This window comes from Mesoplodon mirus, assembly GCF_964341445.2.
Source record: "Mesoplodon mirus genome assembly, chromosome: 10".
In the NCBI taxonomy this organism is placed as follows: Eukaryota; Metazoa; Chordata; class Mammalia; order Artiodactyla; family Ziphiidae; genus Mesoplodon; species Mesoplodon mirus.
In genome coordinates this window covers 61,938,574-61,963,516 of record NC_138986.1, presented here as the reverse complement: position 1 = coordinate 61,963,516, position 24,943 = coordinate 61,938,574, and the positions used below count along the sequence as shown (strand labels likewise).

The window sequence follows — 24,943 nt, the reverse complement described above, 5'->3', positions numbered from 1 at the left end:
AAAACATCATTACCACTAACACTGTGTCCTATATTCCTGTTTATGTTAGTCCCCCTGATAAGAAGTCCAAACCCTATATCCTTTCTCAATTTAGCTCCATATGGCACTGAACTTTTCTTATTCAAGCTCCCATTCTTTCCTGTAGTTGACAGACTCTAAGACAACCCTAGTTTTCCCAGTCTCCTGGTACTCAAGTTCTTGTGTAATCTTTTCCCCTTGAGTGTGGGTGGGGCCTGTGAGTTGATTCTAACCAATAGAATACTACAAAAACAACTAGACCTAGACATCACATCTGTGCTTATGATATACAAGACTGTAGTGTCTGTTTTGCTAGAAGACGCTCTCTCTTGCTGGTTTTGATGAAGCAAGCTGCCTCATTTGGAATATGTGGCAAAGAACTGAGGGTGACCTCCAGCTAAGAGCCAGCAAGAAACTAAGGCTCTGAATCCATCAGTCTGTAAGTCTGAATTCTGCCAACAATCACATGAGTTGGAAGGGAATCCTTCCCCGGTCAAGTCTTAAGAACATAGCTTTGGCTGACACCTTGATTGCAACCTTTCAGAGGGCCAGATTAACCATGTTTAGACTCCTGACCCACAGAAATTAGGAGATGACAAATCATTGCTTTAAGCTGCTACATTCTGATTGTTATCCAACAATATACAGCTAATACACACTTGAATTCCCAACTCTTTTTCTGTGGCCTCTGGAATTCACTGAGGAAATAGAGGCCATAAGAAGAGAATTTCTACATCCATCAGCAAGTATTCCAATCTAGCTACCTTTCTTTCTTGATTATTCAGCTGACTCTCCTATTAAAATGGATGAACTTACCATGCTCCTAAGATCTCCTGACTTGTGCATTTGATTCAATTCCCTCTCTCCATCTCAAAGACTTTTCTCCTGTAATTATTTTTCCCTCACCATCATTAATTTTTTTCCCTTTCTATTGGATAGTTCACATTTGCAAAGAAGTCCATGTATGATACTCTCATCATAAAACCACAACAAAAACTTCCCTGGACTTCATCTCTCATTAGTTACAGACCCTTGTTCCCTGATACAGGAAATATTTCAGAAGAGTTGTTTATACTCTCTTACCTACTTCTCCCACTATTCTCTTTTGGATCCAATTTGTCTTTCTTTCCTCCCACTCCACTAAAAGTGCTCCTATTTGGGTCCCTAATGACCTCCGAATTGACAAATTTCAGATGTAATTCCCAGTCTCCATCTTATTCAAACCCTCTGCAGTGACACAGTTGATTTTCCTCCTCCTTGAAGCACTTTCTTCTAGTTTTGGTGATATCCCCCACTTCCGGTTTTCCTTCTAACAATGACTGTTCCTTTTCAACACCTTGCTGTATCCTTCTGCCTTTCTTAACCACTAAATCTTACAATGCTCTGAGCTTTGTCCTTGCACATATTCTCTTCTCTATCCACATCCCCTTCCTAGGCAACCTTGTCTAGTTCCGTGGCTCTAAGTCTCATGGATATGCGTATCACTTCCCAAACTATATCTATAGCCCTGACTTTTCATCTGAACTCTAGGCTCATATATCTAATCTTCACTTGGATTTCTAACAGGTAACTCAAGTTTAACTTTAAAAAAACTGAACTCTTACTTTTCTGCATCCTGCAAACATTTGCTTTCCCAGGAAGTGACATCAGCATACTTCCTGTTCCTCATGCCAAAATCCTTGGAATCAATCTTGATTCCTCTCTTTATTTCCCATCCCACACTCATTCCTTTGCAGGGAATCTGCAAATTCTATCTTCAAAATGTGTTCTCAACATCAAACTTTCTCATTCCATTCACTAAGACCATTTTGGCTCTAGCCACCATATTTTTCTTCCCTGGCAGTACCTTCTCACACCTTTTTTTTTTTTTTTTTTTGGAAACTTACAGCTTATCCACCCCTTTGTAGCTGACTGAGTGATCCTTTATAACATGTTAAAGTACATTATGATATTTTATTTCTTAAAACCATCCAGTAGCTCCTTTCAACACTAGGAATAAAATCCAAAGTAATACACGGTAGGCATGTAAGCCTGCATGATCTAGCCCTCCCTTCTGCCCTGACCATTCTTCCTTCACTCTTCCCTTGTGCACTCCACCCCAGCCACACAGACCTCTCACTGTCTCTGGAGCACTCTCTACACTGCTGTACACTGTTGGTGGGAATGTAAGTTGGTGCATGCCTCAGGTTCCTCCTTCCTTGGTCCCTGCTGTTTCCCCTTCCTTGAATGATGCTCCACAAGATATCTGAAAGGCTCACTGCTACCCTCATTTTAAAAGACAAATATCATCTGATACCACGGATGTGTAAAGTTTAAAAATGGATGCAAATGAATGTATTTCCAAAACCAAAACAGACCAACAGACATAGAAAACACACTTATGGTTACCAAAGGGGAAAGGTGGTGGGGAGGGGTAAATTAGGAGTTTGGGATTAACATATACATACTAACATATATATATATATATGTTATATATATAACAGATAATATATGTTATATATATATATGTTATATATATAACATATAAATATATATGTTATATATATATATATATATATATATATATATATATATATATATAACAGATAATCAACCAGGACCCACTGTAGAGCACAGGAAACTCGACTCAACACTGTCATAACCTATATGGGAAAGGAATCCAAAAAAGAATGGATATATGTATATGTGTAACCGAATCACATTGCTGTACACCTAAAACAAACACAACATTGAAAATAAACTATACTCCCATATAAAATGAAAATTGAATTAAAAAAAAAAAGAAAAGAAATGCCTTCTGTATTCTCCTCAGGCCTCGGGGACCTAGGCTGTGGTCACAGCCCTGGAGCCTGAGCAGGCTAGGTCCCAAGGCTGGACCGTCGTGGGGCTGAGGAAGCTGGGGAGGATGTGCCAGCACACGAGACCCCCTTGGACCTGGAGTGCCTCTTCCCCTGTGGATGGCACCACAATCTCCAGATCCAGGCGGGCCCTCCTATGGCTAAAGCAGGTCGAGTACACCCAAGGATGGTGGACCCTCTGGGCTGGAAGAGCTTTGAAAAGTCCCCTGGGGTCCCCGTCTCCTGGTGGTGGGCTTCCCACCTCCAGCCTTTTTCCTTAGAGTCACCGCCCCACCTATGTCCAACAGGACCCTCAGGATCGAGGTGTTGCAGGTGTTGGGATGCGTCTGGGGGTGGTGAAGTGTAACAGGGGGTAAGTAATGAGACACAAACGTTTGGATGTCTGTGCTGGCATATTCCACCCTAATTTCCAACCCAGGAACACCACTTCGGCTAAGGATCTGGTTGCTCCAGGAACCAAATCTGGGCATGAAGAAATCTTGCTGCCCTTTGGCCACGTCCCATAATGACAAGCTTAAAACCGGTGCTTATGGGCACTTCATATTCACAAGGCCTCAAGAAATGTCCTGGGGTGGGTAATTGCAAACGAAGTCAAAACAGGGTCGACTTTCAAGACACCAGTTTCCACAGGTACATTTCATGCACCCCCTCTGTCCAAAAAGGAACATAAAAACATTGCTAATTATTAGAGAAATGCCAATCACAACTACAACGAGGTTATCTATCACCTTCCAACAGTCACAATGGCCATCATTTAAAGTCTACAAACAACACATGCTAGAGGGAACGTGGAGAAAAGGGAACCTCTTACACTACGTGGGAAGGGGGGTGTAAGTTGGTAGAGCCGCCATGGAGAAAAGTATGGAGTTTCCTTAGAAATTCCTCAAAATTCCTTCCCCAAGAATACTATGTAAAATAGCAGCCATATCACTTTCTCCTCCCTTGCACTGCTTCATTTTCCTTCAAGGCTCTTTCACCAAGAGACAAGGTTCCATAGATTTAATACTAAATACTCTAAATACTCCATGTATTTAGAGTCTGTCATCCTTTCTGGAATGTAAGTTCCGTGTCCTAGTGGGTCCTTTGTTTACTCACTGCTGTTTCACAATGCAGACAAGTTCACCGGGGAGAGACAAAGCATGAGCACAGCAGCAAAAAATGAAAATGAAAATATCAAAATATCACCACTGGTTGAGTTACAGAAAAGGCAGTTTTCCATTAAAATGTTTGTATCTTGATGAAGAATTTGCTGTTATACAATAGTTTCATCACCTATGTGCTATAATTTATTTGTAGTTATTTATGTATAAATGACCTTATCACATTTCTGATAGGTTCATTTTTTTCCTTCTGGGCAATAGGGGGTTTTGTCTCCATTCTCCTTGTCCCTGACCACCATGATTCATTTAAAATAACCCTTCATTTAAATTTCATAGTGCTATTTATCCAGGCTTTTAAGAAATTCTCATCAATTGATCCTTTTCTTCTCCAGGATTTTCACTGAAGAAAAATAATTGGTTAGAACATTTTGTAAGATTCATTCCCTAATCAGTAATCCTCTAGTTAGCTTCGACCTTCCCCAGAAGGTGAAAAGATCAAAAAGATTTTTCAAAACTTTTTAAAGACTTTTTCTTGGTCCTGACTGGCAATACCTCTTACCTCCTTCCAACTTCCTCTTTATATATGCCAATGTACCCATGAATGTTTTTGAAATTGTCACAAAGCTTTTCCTTTTCCTCCCATTTATTTTTCATTGTAAATATTACAAAAGACTTCTACTCACTTATTCTGAGTCTTTATTTGTTTAACATACTTCTCACACACCTGCCCGTCCTCATAGGTTTAACACACAATTTGCCATTTAGTACCTAGGAATAGTGTCATGCTTCCACAGAGGTGAGTCTATGCCAAACTTTCATAACCCATTGTACATAATCACAAAACTTTCCCTTCATCATACTCTTCCTTTTAAATGGCTTTCTCAAATTCTCCCTAAAAATGAAGATGAGAGCCTCTTACTAAAAATGCTTCATTTTCAATGCGCCTGGACCGCTGACAAAATCAAATTTGTGCACACTATTGGTAAACTATACACACACAAATATAACTTTAGGATAAAGTTTTAAATTTGCAGAAAACAATCACTCTGTGCCTTCAAATTAGCATTTCTTCCATTCCTCTTCTCCATTTAGAATGTGTAGTTCTGTGCTTCTTGCATTTGAGATTAAAACCTAAGAGTTTTTCTTAAAACTGCAAGTCATTTCCATGGAAACAGAGCGTGGTTTCTCAACTGTCAGCTTTCTCAAACTAGCACTTTCAGCTTATGAAGCATCCTCCATTGAAGTGTGACAATCTCTTCCACCTTTATCAAGTAAGTAGGGAATACTGGAACAAGAAGGGATATTAGGGACGACTGTATGATTAAATAGTATTTCCACACCTAAAAGTAGAAGATAAAATCTCATCAATCAAAATTGGTGTTCGAAAGATGAATAATTACTCTCCTGCATGCTCATCAAAAAGCAGTACCAGAGAAACAAACACAGGAAGCATATTGATTTCTTTTTCCACAAAATATATTAGAAGAGCTGTGTCCTGCCTCTTCTACTGGCTGTCAAATCTAGTTCACAAAGCAGAGGGGCTACTTTACACAGCATGGTCTCCTCCCCCAGTTGAGGGCTCCTGAGTCTGGTCAAGCGCTGGACTAAAACATGGAAACTGGTCACTGACAAAGCAGAGAGAAAAGTGGGCAACTGAGCCTGTGGATGGCACACACTGAGCAGGGCCCTGTTCTGTAGAAAGGACAGAAAGTGATGAGCTGGGCCTGGCTCCTATTTCTCCTGGATAATGATGCCCCAAGGAGGAAGATCAAACACATGGATCCATGTACACATGAATTGCCTTTCAGGAGCACAGTCAGAAGCTCCCCAATGGGGTCCCAGACCACAGAGTGAGCCTCTTCTCTCCATCTGATGACCGTACTGTTGTCTCAGACAGATCTGCCAAGATCCTTGCTGCTTCACACCTCCAACACGCCCTTCACACCTGCAACACACCCTTCACCACAGAGTTCTAGAAAGGGCAAGGGGTAAATCGGTGGTTTCCCCAATGTAGGTGTAGCTCTAGCCTCTAGGATTGCCGCTGCAAGTCCCCCAGAGGACCTCTAGATATACAAAAGGGTTGTTTGGGGTCTTCTTCTGGATCAGTTCCAAAACAAGCAAAGAAGAAAGAATTCAGCATGATTGTTTCACTGTAGCCAGAATTCTGCTAGCAAAATTGAGTGGCAAATTGAGACCATGAGTCCAAATAACCATGACAAAAACAGGTCTTTAAATAAAAGTTCGTTATCAGTTCTTACTTTAGGAGTTTCCTTGAATATTCCTTGAGCCTGAAATGTCCCTACTTCATTATACTGTTTTTTGATTTCTTCGTATTAATGAAAGAAGTGAAATGGTCAATTAACATAGAAAGTTTTCTTTCTGGGCATTAGTTGATTGAAATTTGGCTCCATTTACTACGTTACCCAGAGAGTAGTCTCCTCTCTCATTCTTCCTCTATGCCCCTCGTTCTCCTCCTTCACATTCTTCCATCCCTACACTTCCTCCTCATCTTTCCAAATCTTTTTGATCATTCTTTGTCACCTTGCTTTTTTTTTTCATTTTTTTTAATGTTTATAGAGTTGAGCATGAAGAAGTTATCTTGATTTTTTTTCCTCATTGTCTAGTCTTTGTTTTTTTCCAAGCTATTTTTTCACTCAGTTTTTATGTTCCTTTTTAGCCTTGTCCTTCATATTAAATGCACTCCTCAAATATCAGATTACCCTTGGCTGTCCACTCATATTACAGAATGGGCAATAAAAACCTGATAGGAACATCTGAGTAGGATATATTGAGTGTATTTTTAATGTGAGATGTTCATCTGGACCATTTATTGAGAAACTTCCTGTCAGTATGATTTGGTTTCTCCTATGATCCAGGCTACTTGGAAAAGATTCTTTCAACCACCTGCCTAGCTGCTAGCATTCTAGGGGCCAAGTGTGAAGAAAGTTGGAGGACTCAACAATCAGTCTGTACATTTTTACTTCCTCCCTCTTTTCTATATGGATCCCAACTTTCACCTTGGTCTGCTGTCCCCCAGTCCAGAAACCCTCAGTTTGACCCAATCCAAAAACTTAGAACTTCAATCACTATCTGGATAGAGGAAGAGTCATTGCCTGGTTGCAAAAGTGGGAAGGTATGCAGAGGTCTACCAGTACCTGAAGAGATTTTCAGTCAGCCTTGTATAGCCCTATTTTCACCCTGTTTCCAAAGTCAACTATTAAATTCTGGAGACTTTTTAAGTTTCCATGGTATAAATATAATTGTTCCTCTGCTTGCCCCACTGTTGGCTTTGGGTTCAGTTTTCTTGGGTGTACCAAGTCAGTCCCTCCTTGTGCCTCTGCTTTCCAGCTTCCAAATTTTGTTGCCCATTCTCATTGTTTCTGTCATTTCCTACCTTATAAACATTATTTTGGTGTCATTTAATGGGATTTTAGGAAGGAGCAGAACACAATGCATATATTCAATGTGTCATCATGTGCAGTTTTATTCTTTATTTTGCTGCTACTATATATGAATCTAGTAATCTATAATCCTTAACGTGACCTGGAAAAGCCTATGGATATCAGATACTTTCCCTTGTTTCACAGATGGAAAGCCTAACCCGAAGGAGGTTAATAGCCAATAGGTAGTCTGTCAGAGTAGATTTGGGATTTGGACATGGGTCTTTTGACATTGAAATTTCAGCTCTCAGAATCTCAGAATTTTAAAAGAAGACCCTGTAAGTGATCTCATGCAAACCCTTATATTATAAACCAAATACCAGAAAAGCTAAGAGACTTATACCTGGACAGACTGCCAGGTAGAACTCAGGTCTCTTGACAACCAATCCATATTGTCACAACTGTTTTTTAGAATATTTTCTTCAAAGTTAGTAAAGATGGATTTGGAAGAGAAACTAGACATGGTTTATGTTTTAGAGAGTAAATGATATCTGTGTTTTGGAGTTCCCCTTGAGTCTCTAAAGTTAGTAAGATTGGTTGAGCCAATACTGGTGTTAGCCCTTAGCAAAGTTCTGGTAAGGTCCATTTCCATTGCAAGAAGGCCACTCAGAAATAGTTGGATTATTCAGAACTCACACAAATCATGACATAGTAGAGATGATTTAACATCAAAGGTTTTGATACAGAAAATGTAGCTTCAAATATATGTAACCCAAACTACTTGTAGCAATGACAAAACAAGTGTTAATGAAACTGTTCAATCATTGTAAAACTGGAGTAAACTTCAACTTGAGGCTAAGAAATGAAAACAAAACCAAAATACAAAACTTTCCAAACTTTTTACCATTCCTGAGCTTAGCGAAAATACACACACACACGCAAATACAGAAACACATACACATGTATATCTCAATATATAAAAAGGAAATACAAATAATTGGGTAGGTTAGTATTAGCTTCAGGGAATATTTACTGTCATGCCATAAAACTTAAAAAATAGGATTTTATAATGAAGTGCTAACTTTAATTATAGCAAAGAGAATAGCAGTATAATACTTAACATGTAAAGCATAAGCAAATAGACTATTATGTAAAAAAATCAAGCTAAGGTTCAGTGCTAAACATCTGCATGTTTAGTGAAAATAAATTTTAAAAATTATGATTAGGTCACTGTAGTCTCAGAGTAGCTTTAGAAAATATCCTAGAATTTCAAAGAAATGGAAAGAAAAGAAGTGGGCTTGATGGTTTGTTTTAATAAAAGGAAAAACTCTAGCTTCTGGATGCAACATGTAAAACTGACCCAAATATGGCTTAAGAAATAGAAAGCGTCTTCTCAAATTGATTAAATCCTTTAGTTGAAATAAATATCTTAAATACATTATTCTTTTGGTTAATAAACATTAGCTAATAGTGTGAGAGTTTCCTGCCTATTTATTAAATTTGTTTACCCCAAGTGACTTGGTAATCATTTCTGCTGAACAGAAGAGGAAACAAGTTAGAGGTCACTCAGCTTGGTTCCTGCAGTAGCCTTGTCTTGGCCCCATCTGGAGCACTGAGGCTGTGAAGAGATCAACACATAGAGTCGAGACTGATGAAAGAGAGTCATGCTGTTCATTAAAAAACATTCTGTTGGCACTTGCCAAAAAATATATTGGCTCCTGAACAGGACTGATTTTTTCTGTCCTAGATCTGAGATCAAGATGCTGCTATTGAGAGTGAAGTATGAGCCACTCAAAGAAAGCATTCAGGAAAATTCTGATTCCTTTTCTTCACCTCTTGGTTCACTCTTTCTTTAGGTCTCTATTATTTGTTGCTATTTCAAGTGGTTAAAATGGCTTTCCCTTTTATTTTTTTCTTGCCTCTCTAGTCAGAAATTTTTATTTGTAATCTTTTCTAAACTCCAAATTAGTGAAACTTTCTGAGTCATTTCTATGGTCTGAATGTTTGTGTCTCCGCAAATTCATATGTTGAAAACCTAATGCCCAAAGATGAGGGTATTAGGAGGTGGGGTCTTTGGGAGGTGCTTGGGTCATGCTGGTGGAACTCTTGTTAAGGGGATAATGCTCTCATAAGAATCCTCAGAGAGCTCCCTTGCTACTTCTGCCATGTGAGGACACATGAGAGTCTGTGATCCAAAAGAGGGCCCTCACCAACCATGCTGGCTCTTTTATCTCCAACTTCCAGTTTCCAGAACTCTAGAAAAAAACTTCTATTGTTTATAAGCTACCCAATCTGTGGTATTTTGTTATAGCAGGTCTAACTAAGACAGTCATCATAATACTGGTGATTATGATTAGAAAATAACATAAGTATGTTTCTACCCTCTTACTAATGCCAGGCACTGGGCTTATGGTATTATATGTATGATGGAATTATATCCTGAAGTATTAACTAATCTAGTTAATTCTCTAATTCTCTATCCCTCTTTTCTTGCACTTGTATCCCAAGGGCTATTTTCCCTCCATCTATCTTACACTAAAGGAAAAAGAAAGATTGAAAGAAACAGCGAACCTAAGGGGAAGAAAATGATTTTCTTTTCAGAGACAGGCTTTAAATCTTAAAATTTGTATGGAAACACAAAAGACCCTGAAAAGCCAAAGCAATCCTGAGAAAGAAAAACAAAGTTGGAGAAATCAGGCTCCCTAACTTCAGACTACACTATAAAACTACAGTAAGCAAAACAGTGTGGTACTGGTACAAAAACAGAAATATAGATCAATGGAACATGATAGAAAGCCCAGAAATAAACCCATGAACCTATGGTCAGTTAATCTATGACAAAGGAGGCAAGAATGTACAATGGAGAAAAGACAGTGTCATCAATAAGTGGTACTGGGAAAACTGGACAGCTACATGTCAAAGAATGAAATTAGAACATTCTCTAACACCATACACAAAATAAACTCAAAATGGATTAGAGACCTAAATGTAAGACTGGACACTATAAAACTCTTAAAGGAAAACACAAGCAGAACACTCTTTGACATACATCGCAGCAATATCTTTTTTGGTCCACCTTCTAGAGTAATGAAAATAAAAACAAAAATAAACAAATGGGACCAAATTAAAAGCTTCTGCACAGCAAAGGAAACCATAAACAAAATGAAAAGATGCAGGATGGGAGAAAATATTTTCAAACAAAGCAATGACAAAGGATTAAACTGCAAAATATACAAACAGCTCATGCAGCTCAACATCAAAAAAACAAACAATCCAATAAAAAAATGGGCAGATTGAAATAGACATTTCTCCAAAGAAGACATACAGATGGCCAAAAAGCACATGGAAAAATGCTCAACACTGCTAATTATTAGAGAAATGCAAATCAAAACTACAATGAGCTATCAGCTCACACCAGTCAGAATGACCATCATCAAAATTCTATAAACAATAAATTCTGGAGAGCATGTAGAGAAAAGGGAACCCTTCTATACTGTTGGTGGGAATGTAAATTGGTAGCCACTATGGAGAACAGTATGGAGGTTCCTTAAAAAACTAAAAATAGAACTACCATATGATCCAGCAATTCCACTACTGGGCATATATCCAGAGAAAACCATAATTTGAAAAGTACATGCACCCCAATGGTCATTGCAGCACTATTTGCAATAGCCAAGACATGGAAGCAACCTAAATGTCCATCGACTGATGAATGGATAAAGAAGATGTGGTACATATATACAATGGAATATTACTCAGCCATAAAAAATGAAATAATGCTGTTTGTAGCAACATGGATGGACCTAGAGATGATCATACTAAGTGAAGTAAGTCAGACAAAGACAAGTATCATATTATATCACTTATATGTGGAATCTAAAAAAATATGATACAAATGAACTTATTTACAACACAGAAACAGACTCACAGACTTTGAAAACAAACTTATGGTTACCAAAACGGAAATGTGTTGATAAATTAGGAGTTTGGGATTAACATATACACACTACTATATATAAAGTAGATAATCAGCAAGGATCTATTATATAGCACAGGGAACTCTACTCAATATTCTATAATAACCTATATGGGAAAAAGAATAGATATATGTATATGTATAACTGAATCATTTTGCTATACACCTGAAACTAACACAATATTGTAAATCAACTATAATATAAAATAAAAATTAAATTAATAAATAAATAAATAAAATAGGCCTGTCGAAATGAGAGGAAAAAATGATATGACATCTAAAACCTAAAGGAGAGACTGGATGGTTTGGAGAGTCATCCAAGATGGAACTGCAGTGGGTCATGAATCCCCCACCAACCTGGTTTTCCATAGTTCGAAATTTATAAGCTCCCCCTTGAAGACATAGTAGGAAATTTGAGCATCCTGATAGAAATACAGCTGAAGAAAAAAACTTCACTCCTGGCCAAAGCAGTGCTAAATTAAACCAGTGAGGTATGTCCTTGTGAGCATAGCTGACATTAGACCCACTATGATTACATACAGATTAAGAAACTGAGATTAAATAACTTGTGCAAGATCGCTATCCAGTTAGTTTTGGAGCTGGGATAGAAGCCCATGTACTCTGGCATCAGAACTTTCATTTATCATATTATTTTACTGCTTCCAAATATCTACTGAAAAATAATTTACCATAAGGATTTATCAATACAGTGACGTTTCATTGCCCCTAAAAATTATCCATATGCTCAGAGAACAATGTTGGGCTTTATTTTTTACTCTATTATGTACTTATTTTCTTCATAGAGAGATCTGGATTAAGGGCATTTCTGACAATGAAAAATAACTCGCCAATTCCTATGCAGCCTGGGCTTTAGAACCATATCAATATCACTTGCAGGTGTTCACATTCAGGTTTGAGGGAAACCTAATACAATTTAGATAAATGGGTTTTTAATTAACAAAAACTGAAGTCCAGTCCAAGGGAGAGTACTTCAACTTTAGAATTAGCTGTATAATGAATCTAGTTTTTAAAATGTCAGCCATGCCCACCCGCCTGCCTTTCTTATAACTGTGCTATGGTTTCCAAGGAGCCATCTATCAATCTGGCCGTCAGCAATCTCCTGGTATCAACTGCTGAAGTAAAATTTGCATAAGAACAAAGTAACTTTAGTTTATATAATCAAATCAAGTTATTTTGTCTTTCCTTTAGCATAAAATCCATGTTACAGGATTGAGCCTCAAACATTATGGCACCTAAGAATTCGAGAGTATGCCATGTGCAACCTACCCCCAACTTCCGCCCTTCCTCTCCATTATGCATTCTCACAAAAAAAAAATCAACCTATAAAAGAAAAAAATTGGAAAGTTGGTCTTTAATAAAATTAAAAACTTTTCCACAAAACATCATATTAAGAAAATGGAAAACAAGACACAGCCTGTAAGAAAATATTTGTAAAACACATATATGATAAAGGACATATCCAAAATACACAGAGAATTGTTAAAATACAAAAATAAGTTAAATCAGTAAATAATGGGCACAAGAGCTGAACAAATACCTCATCAAAGAAGATATAGTGATAGCAAGTAAGTATATGAGAAGATGCTCAATATCATATGTCATTAGGGAAATGCAAATTAAAACTACAATGAGGGCTTCCCTGGTGGTGCAGTGGTTGAGAGTCCACCTGCCAATGCAGGGGACACGGGTTCATGCCCCGGTCCGGGAAGATCCCACATGCTGCGGAGCGGCTGGGCCCATGAGCCATGGCCGCTGGGCCTGCACCTCTGGAGCCTGTGCTCCGCAGCGGGAGAGGCCACAACAGTGAGAGGCCAGCGTACCGCAAAAAAAAAAAAAAAAAAAAAAAGAAAAAACTACAATGAGATACCACTATATACATATGAGAATCACTAAAATCCAAACAGAGACATTTACAAATGCTGGTGAGAACATTAAACAAGAACTCTTATTCATTACTGGAGGGAATGCAAAATGATACAGCTACTTTGGAAAACAGTTTGTCAGTTTCTTACAAAGCTGAACATAATCTTAACATGTGATTCAGCCATCAAGCTCTTAGATATTTACCCAAATGACTTAAAAACATATGTCCACACAAAAACCCACACACACATTTTTTTATAGCAGCTTCAATCTTAATTACCAAAGATTGGAAGTAACCAAGATGTCCCTTAATAGGTAAATGGTTAGACAAGCTGTTTTACATCCATACAATGGAATACTATTCAACAATTGAAAAAAGCAATGAAGGATCAAGACATACAAACACATGGATTCATCTCAAATGCATATTGCTAAATGAAAGAAGCCAGTCTGAAAAGTCTACATACATATGCTTCCCATTACATGACATTCTGGAAAGGGCAAAACTATAGAGACAATAAGCAGATCAGTGACTTCCAGGGGGTTCAGGGGTAGCAGGGGAAGAATGAATCTTTGAAGTACAGAGAATGGGAATTTTGAGAAGGCAAAACTGTTCACTATGATACTGTAATGATGGATAAATGAAACTATATATTTGTTAGAACCCACAGAACTTTACAGCATAGAGTGAACCTGTATGTATGCAAATTTTTTAAAAAATCATTTAAAACATTTAAAAGGATACCACGGGATAGAATGCAGTGTGTGGCCAAAATTATCTAAATCTATCAAACAACCTCACTGAAGGGGATGGAGGAAAAGGTGCTGATTGAAGTAATTCTGGAAATGAGGGGAGTCTGTATGACTAAAGGTGAAAGAAATTGCTTATAAGCACTGTTCCCTAGTTGATAAAATTGTTTCACACAGCAGAACTTGTTAACAATCCTCATAATGCTTTACATGTACAGTTGTCCCTCCCTGTCCATGGGGAACTTGGTTCCAAGAACCCCTACGGATACCAAAATCTGTGAATACTTTAGTCCCTTATATAAAATGGCATACTATTTGCATATAACCTATGGACAACCTCCTGTATACTTTAAGTCATCTCTGTATTACTTGTAATACTTAATAAAATGTAAACACTATGGAAATAGGTATAAATACAATGTAAATGCTATATAAATAGTTGCTGGCACATGGCAATTTCAAGTTTTGGGTTTTTGGAACTTTCTGGAATCTTTTTTCAAGTATTTTCACTTGAGAAATATTTTGAATATTTTGAATTCATGGGTGTGAATCCTGTGGATATGGAGGGCCAACTGTATACTGGAATTGAACAATTAAATTAATGAATGGCATATAGTGGGAACCAGGTTTCTCATTGTTCGAGTGGGAGATTACAGATAAGGGGAAGATGCTAGAAGAATCCATGGAGTAATGGATTCAAGTTTGCTACATCTGTGTAAATTCATATTCAGCTTAATATAGATATAGGTGATGACATACAGAAGCATAGCTATATGTACATACACAGGCTTAGTATACACATCCATGTATTTTCTTGGTCTGTCAGCTGAGAGGGCTTAGAATCAACAACATGCTAGTAGCTATAACCACATCGCCCAGACCTTGGTGTTACCATTGTCCTATACAAAGAACCAGTTGCTCCTTAAGAGAATGTCTAATTCTGGGCTAAGGGCAGAAAGTAGATAAGCTGGGGCATTTTGCAGTGCCAGAAAGGAAAGAAATGCTTACCAAAACAAGCAAGCAAATGAACAAATGCAGCAAAAACAAAAAGACAGTGTAAGAGTGTGCCAAAAAGGCACAAAAACCAACTAAAATGGCTCGCAAAGGCCAAAGTTGGAACAATTTGAGCAACATAATAAAGTAACATTATATTTAATTCAAAGTATAATACATTTATGAGTTCTTGTTGATATAACTAAATGATAGAATAAACAGAGGAACATGGACAAATCTCCTGTGCAGAAGAATTCTAAATAATTTATGTAGGTATTTCAACCTCAGATAGGTAGTGAATAACTTCCCACTTATTAAGTGTGGGCTGCACACAGCGACTTCCTTTCATAGAGCACAGTATAGAAAGGGAGAGAAAAAAAGGAACTTTTCAGAGGAGAAACCTGACAATCACCATCTTAGGAAGGTGATGAAGGTCAACATCTAGTGACATGTCATGTTGATGGTATATACTCTTGATATGATGTGATGCTGGCACTTCCTCCCTGTAACCCATGACCCAGTCTAATCATGAGAAAAATATCAGACAAATCCTAGTTGATGGATCTTCTGAAAAATACCTGACCAGTATTCTTCAAAACTGTCAAGGTTATCAAAACTAAGAAAACTCTGAGAAACGGTCACAGCTAAGGAAACATGACATCTAAATGTAATGTGGAATCCTAGATGGAGTCCTGGAACAGAAAAAGGGCAACAAGTAAAAACTAAGGAAATCTGAGTAAACTGTGGCAAATGTAAGGTCTTAATAATAGGGGAAACTGGATGTGAAGTATGTGGGAAATCTCTGTGTGACCTCCAGAGTCTTTCTGTAAATCTAAAGCTATTCTAAAATTTAAAAAAAAATTATTTTAGAAAAGTACATGTCTTAAGTATATAGCTCAGTGAATTTAAACTTTTGTACATCCAGCTCCCAGATCACTATCAGTGCCACCAAACCCCCCCCCTCATCCTCCCAGACCCCCATCCTCAGGCACTATTGTCCCACCACCAAGGGCAAGGACAATCCTGAGCTCTAAAACATAGATTTCTTGTGCTCGGCACTGAACTTAACATGTAGATGGAATCACACAATGGGAAGAATATTCTTTTTTAAAAGTCAAATTGGCTCAAGCCACTTGAGGCTCCTATAGGAACGTATTTCCCTTGATTATGTGCATTTATTGGTATAAAATTAAGGTGCTTGTCAGCAGTTGGGACAGCCTGGTATTTGACTTGATATAATTTAAGCTATTTGGAAATGAATTAATTGGGAAGAATGGAAGAATAAAATATATGAAATATCTTCTTTTCTTTGTAAGATTCCTTTTCCCTAAACTTTTTGATTATACAGAGCTTGCATTCTCTAAAATGTTTCAACTTTTTCTGGTTAACAGCTAATAAAACAAATGTTGCTTACAAGGTTTTCGGATCATAACTAATGGCATTTGTATTTTCAATGATTCATTCCCTTCTTTCCATACAGTCTAAAATCTAGGAGTCTTACTCTCCTGTGGAATGACCCTATGAAGGCTCCTTCTTGATTTGTCATAACTACCAGTTTGACAAGTCTTTAGGACATATAGTGTTATTTAAATTTAGTCCTCATACAGCTTGTCATATAATTAATCATTGAACAAGATTTTAAAATGCAGATTCTAGGCCCACTCAACCCTACTGAATCAGAATCTTTGGCTTTAAAGACTCCAGGACTGTAACTGTGTAATATCACCATGTGATTCTTTTGTCCACACAAGTTTGAGGACCATTTCCTTGGTGTCAGACATGGCATAACTTGGTGAATTTCTTCACAGTATTTTTTTAAATGCTATTCACAACAATTTTAAATGAGTATGTATGTGTGTGTGTGGAATTTCAAAATGTATACACTATAACTCAGATTCATAGAATCTGTCATTTTCTAGTACTCATTTCATCTTGCTGTTCAACACTTGCTGTTTAGCTTATCCATTGCTTCTGGTTTAAAATTGTGTTTTTCATCTGTACAAAGCCTCTTTTGAAAAACGACCCAATCTTTCCATGAGTTAATGTTAGGAAATTCTAGCATTTATCCACCTTGCCCTTTCTTTTGGAGAACCTTTCACATCATTATGGTGCTGTATTCCATGAAGGTCAATCTCTGCCTCCTAGACATTTTTCTTAGCAATTTCTAAGTCACCACATGATCATGGCCAGTTTTTTCAGGGACCAAAATGAAGGAGAAGTTTTTAAATTTCTCTTTCTACATAAGAGAGCAAAGAATATCTATTGTGACTCTCCTCCTCTCTCCCATCCAAATACTAGAGTCCCTCACTTTAAAAATGAGTGGTACAGATTCAGGCAGCTTTCTTCTCATTAAATAAGATTATCTTGCTCTTTTTCCATTTCTGAAAAATCATCCTGCCTGATAATAACTAATGCTTATTGAGTGCTTATTATGCTGGACTGTGTTCTAAGCATTTAATCTCTTTTTTTTTTTAGCATTTAACATTTATAACAATTTTATGAGACTGGTCCTTTTATCATTTGCATTTTACTGAGGCACAGCGAGGTCAAGTAAGTTGCCCATGGTAGATAGCTAGTAGGCAGACAGGCTGATATTCAAAGTGAGTCAGTCTGTCTCCAAAGCCCCATGCTTTTCCTACCATGCTAGACTTCTTCTCATTCATTCATTTAACAGAGATTTATTGAATACCACCTGCTATGGTCAGGTCAGTAGGGATATAGTAATGCATGCAGAAGACAAGATCTTAGCTCACATGGACCTGGTCGGGTCAGAGAGAGACAAGGAAAGCTGATAGTAAACAAATGAACATATAATTTAATGTCAGCATGTAAAAGGTGCTGTGAAAAAAGTGGTCAAGTCTGGTTTTTTTAGATGTGGTTGTCAGGGAAGAATTATCCTAAGGGGGTAACACTGAGCTGAAACTGAAGGTGATAAGGACTCAGACATACAAAAAGATAGAAGAGCATTCCAGATAGAGGGAAGTAGGGTGGAGACCCCTAAATGAGAAAGAGGTGGAATGTTAGAGAACAGAGGACTTGTGACTAGCACAGTAACCAAGACTGAGTATGGTATGAAAGTGGGATAGGCAAGTAAGGGTCAGAACACGCAGGGTTGTTTAGGTCAAGATAAGGAGGTGGATTTGTTCCAGCATCCCCTGCTTTAAGCAGGGTGATGATATGATTTGATGTACATTTAGAAATATTTTGGTTGCTATGTGTGGGAAATTAATTTTAACAAAGTCAAGTGGGAATAGGGAGAACAACTATACCTTATAATCCTTTTTTTTTTTTTTTTTTCTTTTTTGCGGTATGCGGGCCTCTCACTGTTGTGGCCTCTCCCGTTGCGGAGCACAGGCTCCGGACGCGCAGGCTCAGCGGCCATGGCTCACGGGCCCAGCCGCTCCGCGGCATGTGGGATCCTCCCAGACCGGGGCACGAACCCGTATCCCCTGCATCGGCAGGCGGACTCTCAACCACTGCGCCACCAGGGAGGCCCTCCTTTTTTTTTATTACAACATTTGAAAATGTTTAATGAGCTGTAGTTCCAACTTTGTAACAGAAAGCATAACAGAGAAAAATTAGAAACAAAAAGCATCATACGTAGTGTGAGAAACTTGAGCTTACCCTCTAAGATCAGGTACAAGACAAAGATGTTCCCTCTCACCAATCCTTCTCAACATTGTATTGGAAGTTTTTTTTTTTTTTTTTACACCTTTATTGGAGTATAATTGCTTTACAATGGTATGTTAGTTTCTGCTTTATAACAAAGTGAATCAGTTATACATATACATATATCCCCGTATCTCCTCCCTCTTGTGTCTCCCTCCCACCCTCCCTATCCCACCCCTCTAGGTGGTCACAAAGCACGGAGCTGATCTCCCTGTGCTATGTGGCTGCTTCCCACTAGCTATCTATTTTATGTTTGGTAGTGTACATATGTCCATGCCACTCTCTCACTTTGTCACAGCTTACCCTTCCCCCTCCCCATATCCTCAAGTCCATTCTCTAGTAGGTCTGTGTCTTTATTCCTGTCTTACCCCTAGGTTCTTCATGACATTTTTTCTTAGATTCCATATATATGTGTTAGCATACAGTATTTGTCTTTCTCTTTCTGACTTACTTCACTCTGTATGACAGACTCTAGGTCCACCCACCTCACTACAAATAACTCAATTTCATTTCTTTTTATGGCTGAATAATATTCCATTGTATATACGTGCCATCCCGAATAGCCAAAGCAATCTTGAGAACGAAAAATGGAGCTGGAGGAATCAGGCTCCCTGACTTCAGACTATACTACAAAGCTACAGTATACCTTATAATCCTTTAAAATGAAAACTGCTAACTTTGTGGAAATTTAGGGAATGATCAACCAATAGATAAATAGGATGTTTTACAAGGAAGTCTCCCTCATTACTGCAGAACATTATAAAATAAAGACAAAGTGAAATGATGGGACTGCTTTCTATTTTAACATAATATTTTTCATTTTATATTAATCTGATTATTTGCTAAGTTATTGTTTGCTAAGTTATTGTTTTCCTGATGTCATATAGATACAGCCTCAGGTGATCCTCCCAAGATGCTTGGACTTCATAAGTCCATAAAATTCCTGAAAGTTACCCATAAATCTATGACTATAATCTTCCAGAAGAGAGGCCTCCAAAAAATCAGATTGGCAGTTTGCATCTCCTTTGAGAATTTAATTTTAAATAATCTGAACTTGATTTGCATCATTGACCAAATGTTTATGGGAACATTTCACAAGGAAGATACTTATCTGGTTTTGCAGACAACAGGCATATGTATTCCACTATGTCATCTACCTTTAAGGAATTTAAAAGTTATGTCTTCATTCAAGAAATGATTGAAAGCCTATGATGTAGAAAACCCTGGGGTAGGCATCACGGCTATGCAGATGAATTGCACAGTTTCCACTTTAAAGAATCTTACAGACAAGTACAAAGAGACATAATATGAGCAACATAAAAGGCCTACTCTGATAGAGAAGAAAGAAGTGATTGTTTTCTATCGATTGTCAGGGAGAATGTCATACTCAAGGTATCCACCTGGAAACAGAGGCTGCAACTGTTGCAAGTGGGCAGAAATAATCCCAGGGAAGAGGAGTGGCAGATGAGGCTGAGTGAAATGTTAAGGAGGAAAAGCTAAATCCAGACTACATTCTTGAATTGGTCACCACTGGCAAAAACTTGGCTTGATTCTACCTGGACCTTTTGTGGAGCCATGAAGGTTGTGCCCCAGAACTGCCTGCCTGAGGGACAAAAAAGATCAGAACTTAATAATAGCTCTTCTCTCTCCACTGATCAATAGTTGTCCACTGGGACATTAACTCCCTAATATTTCCAGATTACACATGAGTAAGTGGCCAGATTGGTTCCCATAGATGTCCTGTATCAGAGAAGCTTGGGACAGAAAGTAAAAGATAACTGTTACAGCTAAGGGAAGGTGCTATCAGGTCATACCTGTGTGAAGCTGGTTGCTAAGGCAATGACTGAAGTAAAAGGTAGGCTAAGAGAATGTAACAGCATGGGAAAATGGAGCGAGATATTCTTAATACAGAAAACTTCCACATGAGGTAGCGTTTGAGCTAGAACTCAAAGATGTATCAGGATTTTATATATAAAAATTAAGAAGATGTAGTAAGATGGGGAAATTGTTTAGAAATGTATTTCAGGCAGAGAAAATCTGGTGAACAAATATATAGATTCGGGAGAGCAGAGAGTGTACTTATACAGGGATTATGACAGATAAGAGTGGATGTACCTCTTGGGTTGAAGAGCGAAAGATCTTCAGTAGTCGACCCTGGAATGGACCACCATTGTCCAGTGTATGAAGGTCATCGGCTTGGTCCAATCACATGTTAACCCCTGGGTTCTGGACAGGACTATGAAAGTCAGATACATTATTATGGCAGAAGAGTAGTTCCCTGTAGGAAGGTGTTGTGGTTTACAATATAACCACAAATTATGTGATTTTCTTCCCTTCAAGAGGTAGAGTTTAGGGCTTCCCTGGTGGCGCAGTGGTTGAGAATCTGCCTGCCAATGCAGGGGACACGGGTTCGAGCCCTGGTCTGGGAAGATCCCACATGCCACAGAGCAACTAAGCCCGTGCACCACAGCTACTGAGCCTGCACTCCAGAGCCCATGAGCCACAACTACTGAGCCTGTGCGTCTGGAGTCTGTGCTCCGCAACAAGAGAAGGCCGAGACAGTGAGAGGCCCGCGCACTACGATGAAGAGTGGCCCCCGCTCGCGCAACTAGAGAAAGCCCTCGCACAGAAACGAAGACCCAACACAGCCAAAAATAAATAAATAAATTTATTAAAAAAAAAAAAAGAGGTAGAGTTTAATCCTCCCTTCCCCCTTAAGTGTGGGCTGGACTTAATAATCTGCTTCTGACAACTAGCATGTGGTGAACGTGATAAAGCTATTGATAACTAATACAGAAATCATACTGAACAGACTGAGAAACATGTATGGCCAGTATAGGTTTTAAGCACCAAGTTTAGGGTGAAGGTGATGGATAAAGAAGATATAGACGTATGAGAAACTAAGGAGACTAAATTTCTATAAGAACAGTATCAAAGAAATGTAGACAATTAATAGATGGAGTTTAATAAAATCCTTCTGCACATCAAAAAACTGAGTGTTAAAATTTGTTTATTTTCATTGTATCATTAGTGTATCATCCCAGAGTCACATGTTCTCAAGAATAACTCATGTTACATAGAGACTCAATTCCAGATTTGGCCTGAGAAATGCATAGATAATAGGGAAGTGATAAGATGTGAGCCCTGCTTGCTTGGTTTTCTTAATTCAAAAGAATTTTGTGGAAAGTCCAGAAGAAATTGGTAGATAATAGATTCCAAATTCAAATAAATTCCACCCTAATCCTACAGTTTCCTTTTTCAATGTAATGAATCTAATATTCTGACATATTTTAAGGCATTTTTTTTCTTTTTCTGTAATGTGTTCAGGATTGTCTCACTAGTCTGTCAGAAGCAAGGTATCCCTTTGGATTTGTATGTGGAGACTAACAGTTGATATAGCAGGAATGCAAAGAGAATAAAAGAATTAATGGCTATACTCAGTTTGTGATGTTTAAAATAGTATTTTGATGAAAAACAATTATCTAGATATCTAAGCTTTTTTTAAAGAGATACGAATCTTCTAAATTCTTTTAGTACATGAAGAAATAAACGTTATAGACTCCAGCCATAGATTTCCTTTCATATTGCAGAGAATACATTCCATCTGCCTCTGATGATTAGGTCATAAGCCTTATTCTCCTAAGGTAGATAAGATAAAGTAGTTTCAGGGTCAAAACTTCTTTCTTCTATTCCCACTCAGTACCAAAACTTTAAGCTAAGGGTTTTGAGAAACATCCACACTTGTAGGTTAGAGCTGGGAAACACTGTGGCAAGTGGCATAATTCCATGGGAACTGTGTCACTGAGGCTGCAAACCCCTGGGAAAATTCTCTGGATCCAATGTGGTGTAAATGTGCCTCCGAGGTGGTGGCCAGAGGCAGGAAGATATTCATGTTTATTCCTCTAGATCTTTACTTGTCCGAGGCTCTGGGAGTCCCTGCATCCCCTGTGAGGGAGGCAGATGTGATAAGAGGGACAGTAGGTAGTTTGTAAAACCTGCAGGTCCAAGATGGAGCTACTGCAGATAGGAACGTGAAGACCCAGGACAAATTACCTGCAGCCAGAGTCTTCAGCAGTGGCTGCCAGCACATGACACACAGAGAGCTAAATATTGTCAGTCACACCTCACCAGACCAGAGAGCTGACGAGTCCAAGGCCCTCCACAGCCAAGATCCTGGAGGACACAAAGGACTCCATGTGGGTCTCAGCCTGAATCTCTTTTGCTGACAAGAGATTGCCTAAGTCACTGCCCTCTCTCGAAAGGGAAGAGATAGAAATCTGAAAAAAATATATTTGTATTCCGAAGAGATGAATTACTTAAAGAGTGGTTTAACATGATTAACTCAAATTAAGTTACTGAATTGGGTAAATTGAGTTTTCTTTCTTTCAGCTGCCTCATGGGAGTAGAGGCCGCTGAGGGAAAACAGATCAAGAGAGAGAAATCAGGGTTGACATGCTCTTATGCCTCTGAACTGCAGTGGAAGTGAATATGTGTTTCTGCTGAATTTATCTACTTGTGAGTGTGATTAGGTACCAAACCCTTCTAATTCCAGGAAACCACAGATAAAAATCTGTTTATCTGTTTCAGTTACATTATTTTGTAATAGAGTGAGAATAGGCAACATAGGCACAATATAATTTTTGAACCTAGATCCTACTACTCTTATTATGTAGACATGACCTTGTGAGTTTTCAGACTTGCTGACTGTATTGTGATTTTCTATCATTTAGTGTGCCTATACTGCAGGAACAAAGAGGCTATCTCTCTTAATGGGAGATGTCTGTAATTTTTTTTTCCAGTTTAAAGTATATTCTTATGAGTGAATAGCATTATTTACCACTCTCTGAATGCATAACCCCTAAAATAATTTATTTTTATGACAACAATTTCCATGCATTGAGGCATTTTGTATTTTCAGTTAGCTTGCATTTTCCAAGACATAGTTAAATCAGCTTTAATCTTTTCCTTTAGGTCCGTTTTTCCTTAGTTTTTGTAATAGCTATTAAAGGATTCCTTAGAAACAAATTAACTTTCCTAAGGCTCTGTATGTTCAGCCTATTAAAATTTACATCAAAAGTTTATAATGAAAACCACTCAGATCATTCAAAGATGAGGCATTGTTATAGAATTAAAATAACCCCTTAGCTCCTACTATTGTTTATTATGTGAGCAGGGGCACGAGAGAGACAGGGAAAAAATAGGCGATTACGTCTATTAATGTCAGCTGCTTGATATTTGTTCCTCTCCCACTCATTTTTCAGTGAAATTAATCTACTTTATTTTATTTACCAAATCTTTGAGGGAGCTTCTCTGATGGCGCGGTGGTTAAGAATCTGCCTGCCAATGCGGGGGACACGGGTTTGAGACCTGGTCCGGGAAGATCCCACATGCCCCAGAGCAACTAAACCCTTGCACCACAACTACTGAGCCTGCGATCTAGAGCTCGCAAGCCCTTACTACTGAGCCTGCGTGCTGCAACTACTGAAGCCCGCGTGCCTAGGAGCCTGTGCTCTGCAACAACAGAAGCCACCGTAATGAGAATCCCTCGTACAGAAACGAAGAGTAGCCCCCACTCGCCGCAACTAGAGAAAGCTCGTGCACAGCAACGGAACACCCGACACAGCCAAAAATAAATTAATTAAATAAATTTATAAAAAAAGAAAATCTTTGAAATTCGTAATGTTATTAACATTGTTTCTTCTGAAACACAAGAACATTCTATCCCTATTATTTTTCCAGCATTCCACCAAACACTGCTCTGAATACAATTTTCCTGTTTTCAACCTCCCATTCATTTCTTCCTATTTAACCTTCTCCACATCAGCATTACTTTTACCTCTTTTTGTTCCCCGCATCACTCCTCTTCTCATTCATTTGTTTTACCACTAAGCTGGAGCTGCACTGCTTATTTTTTTGTAGTAAGAACACTTACCACCAGATCTACCCTCTTAACAAAATTTTAAGTGTACAATACACTGTTGTAACCATAGGCACAGTGTTGTACAGCAGGTCTCTAGAGTAATCATCTTACAAAACTGAAACTTTGTACCCACTGAAAGCAACTCCCAGTTTCGGGCTCTCTCCAGCCACTGACACCACCATTCTACTCTCATCTATGTGTTTGACCATTTTAGATACCTCCTACAAGTTGCTAAGCGAAACAAGCCAGTCACAGAAGGACAAACTCTTTTCATGTTTTGAAAATGGCCTAGCACCCTACTGTACAATAAATGCTGAGACCAACTGGCATGAACTTACTCAATTTCTCCTTCCCACAACTTAAAACAAAACAAAACAACAACAAAAAAAAAACAT

The 24,943-nt window shown here is 38.3% G+C and overlaps 1 protein-coding gene across 1 annotated transcript in view; it reads left to right on the top strand.

Moving 5' to 3' along the window:
• Nucleotides 1–24,238, top strand: part of MANEA (mannosidase endo-alpha) — a 105,179-nt gene extending 80,941 nt beyond the window's left edge. The window contains exons 5-6 of the mRNA XM_082634146.1: nucleotides 23,018–23,143; nucleotides 23,930–24,238. Of these exons, the coding sequence (XP_082490272.1) occupies nucleotides 23,018–23,114 (97 nt within the window). The 3' untranslated portion in view covers nucleotides 23,115–23,143; nucleotides 23,930–24,238. The remainder of the gene's footprint in view (nucleotides 1–23,017; nucleotides 23,144–23,929) is intronic.
• The last annotated feature ends 705 nt before the right edge of the window (nucleotides 24,239–24,943 follow it).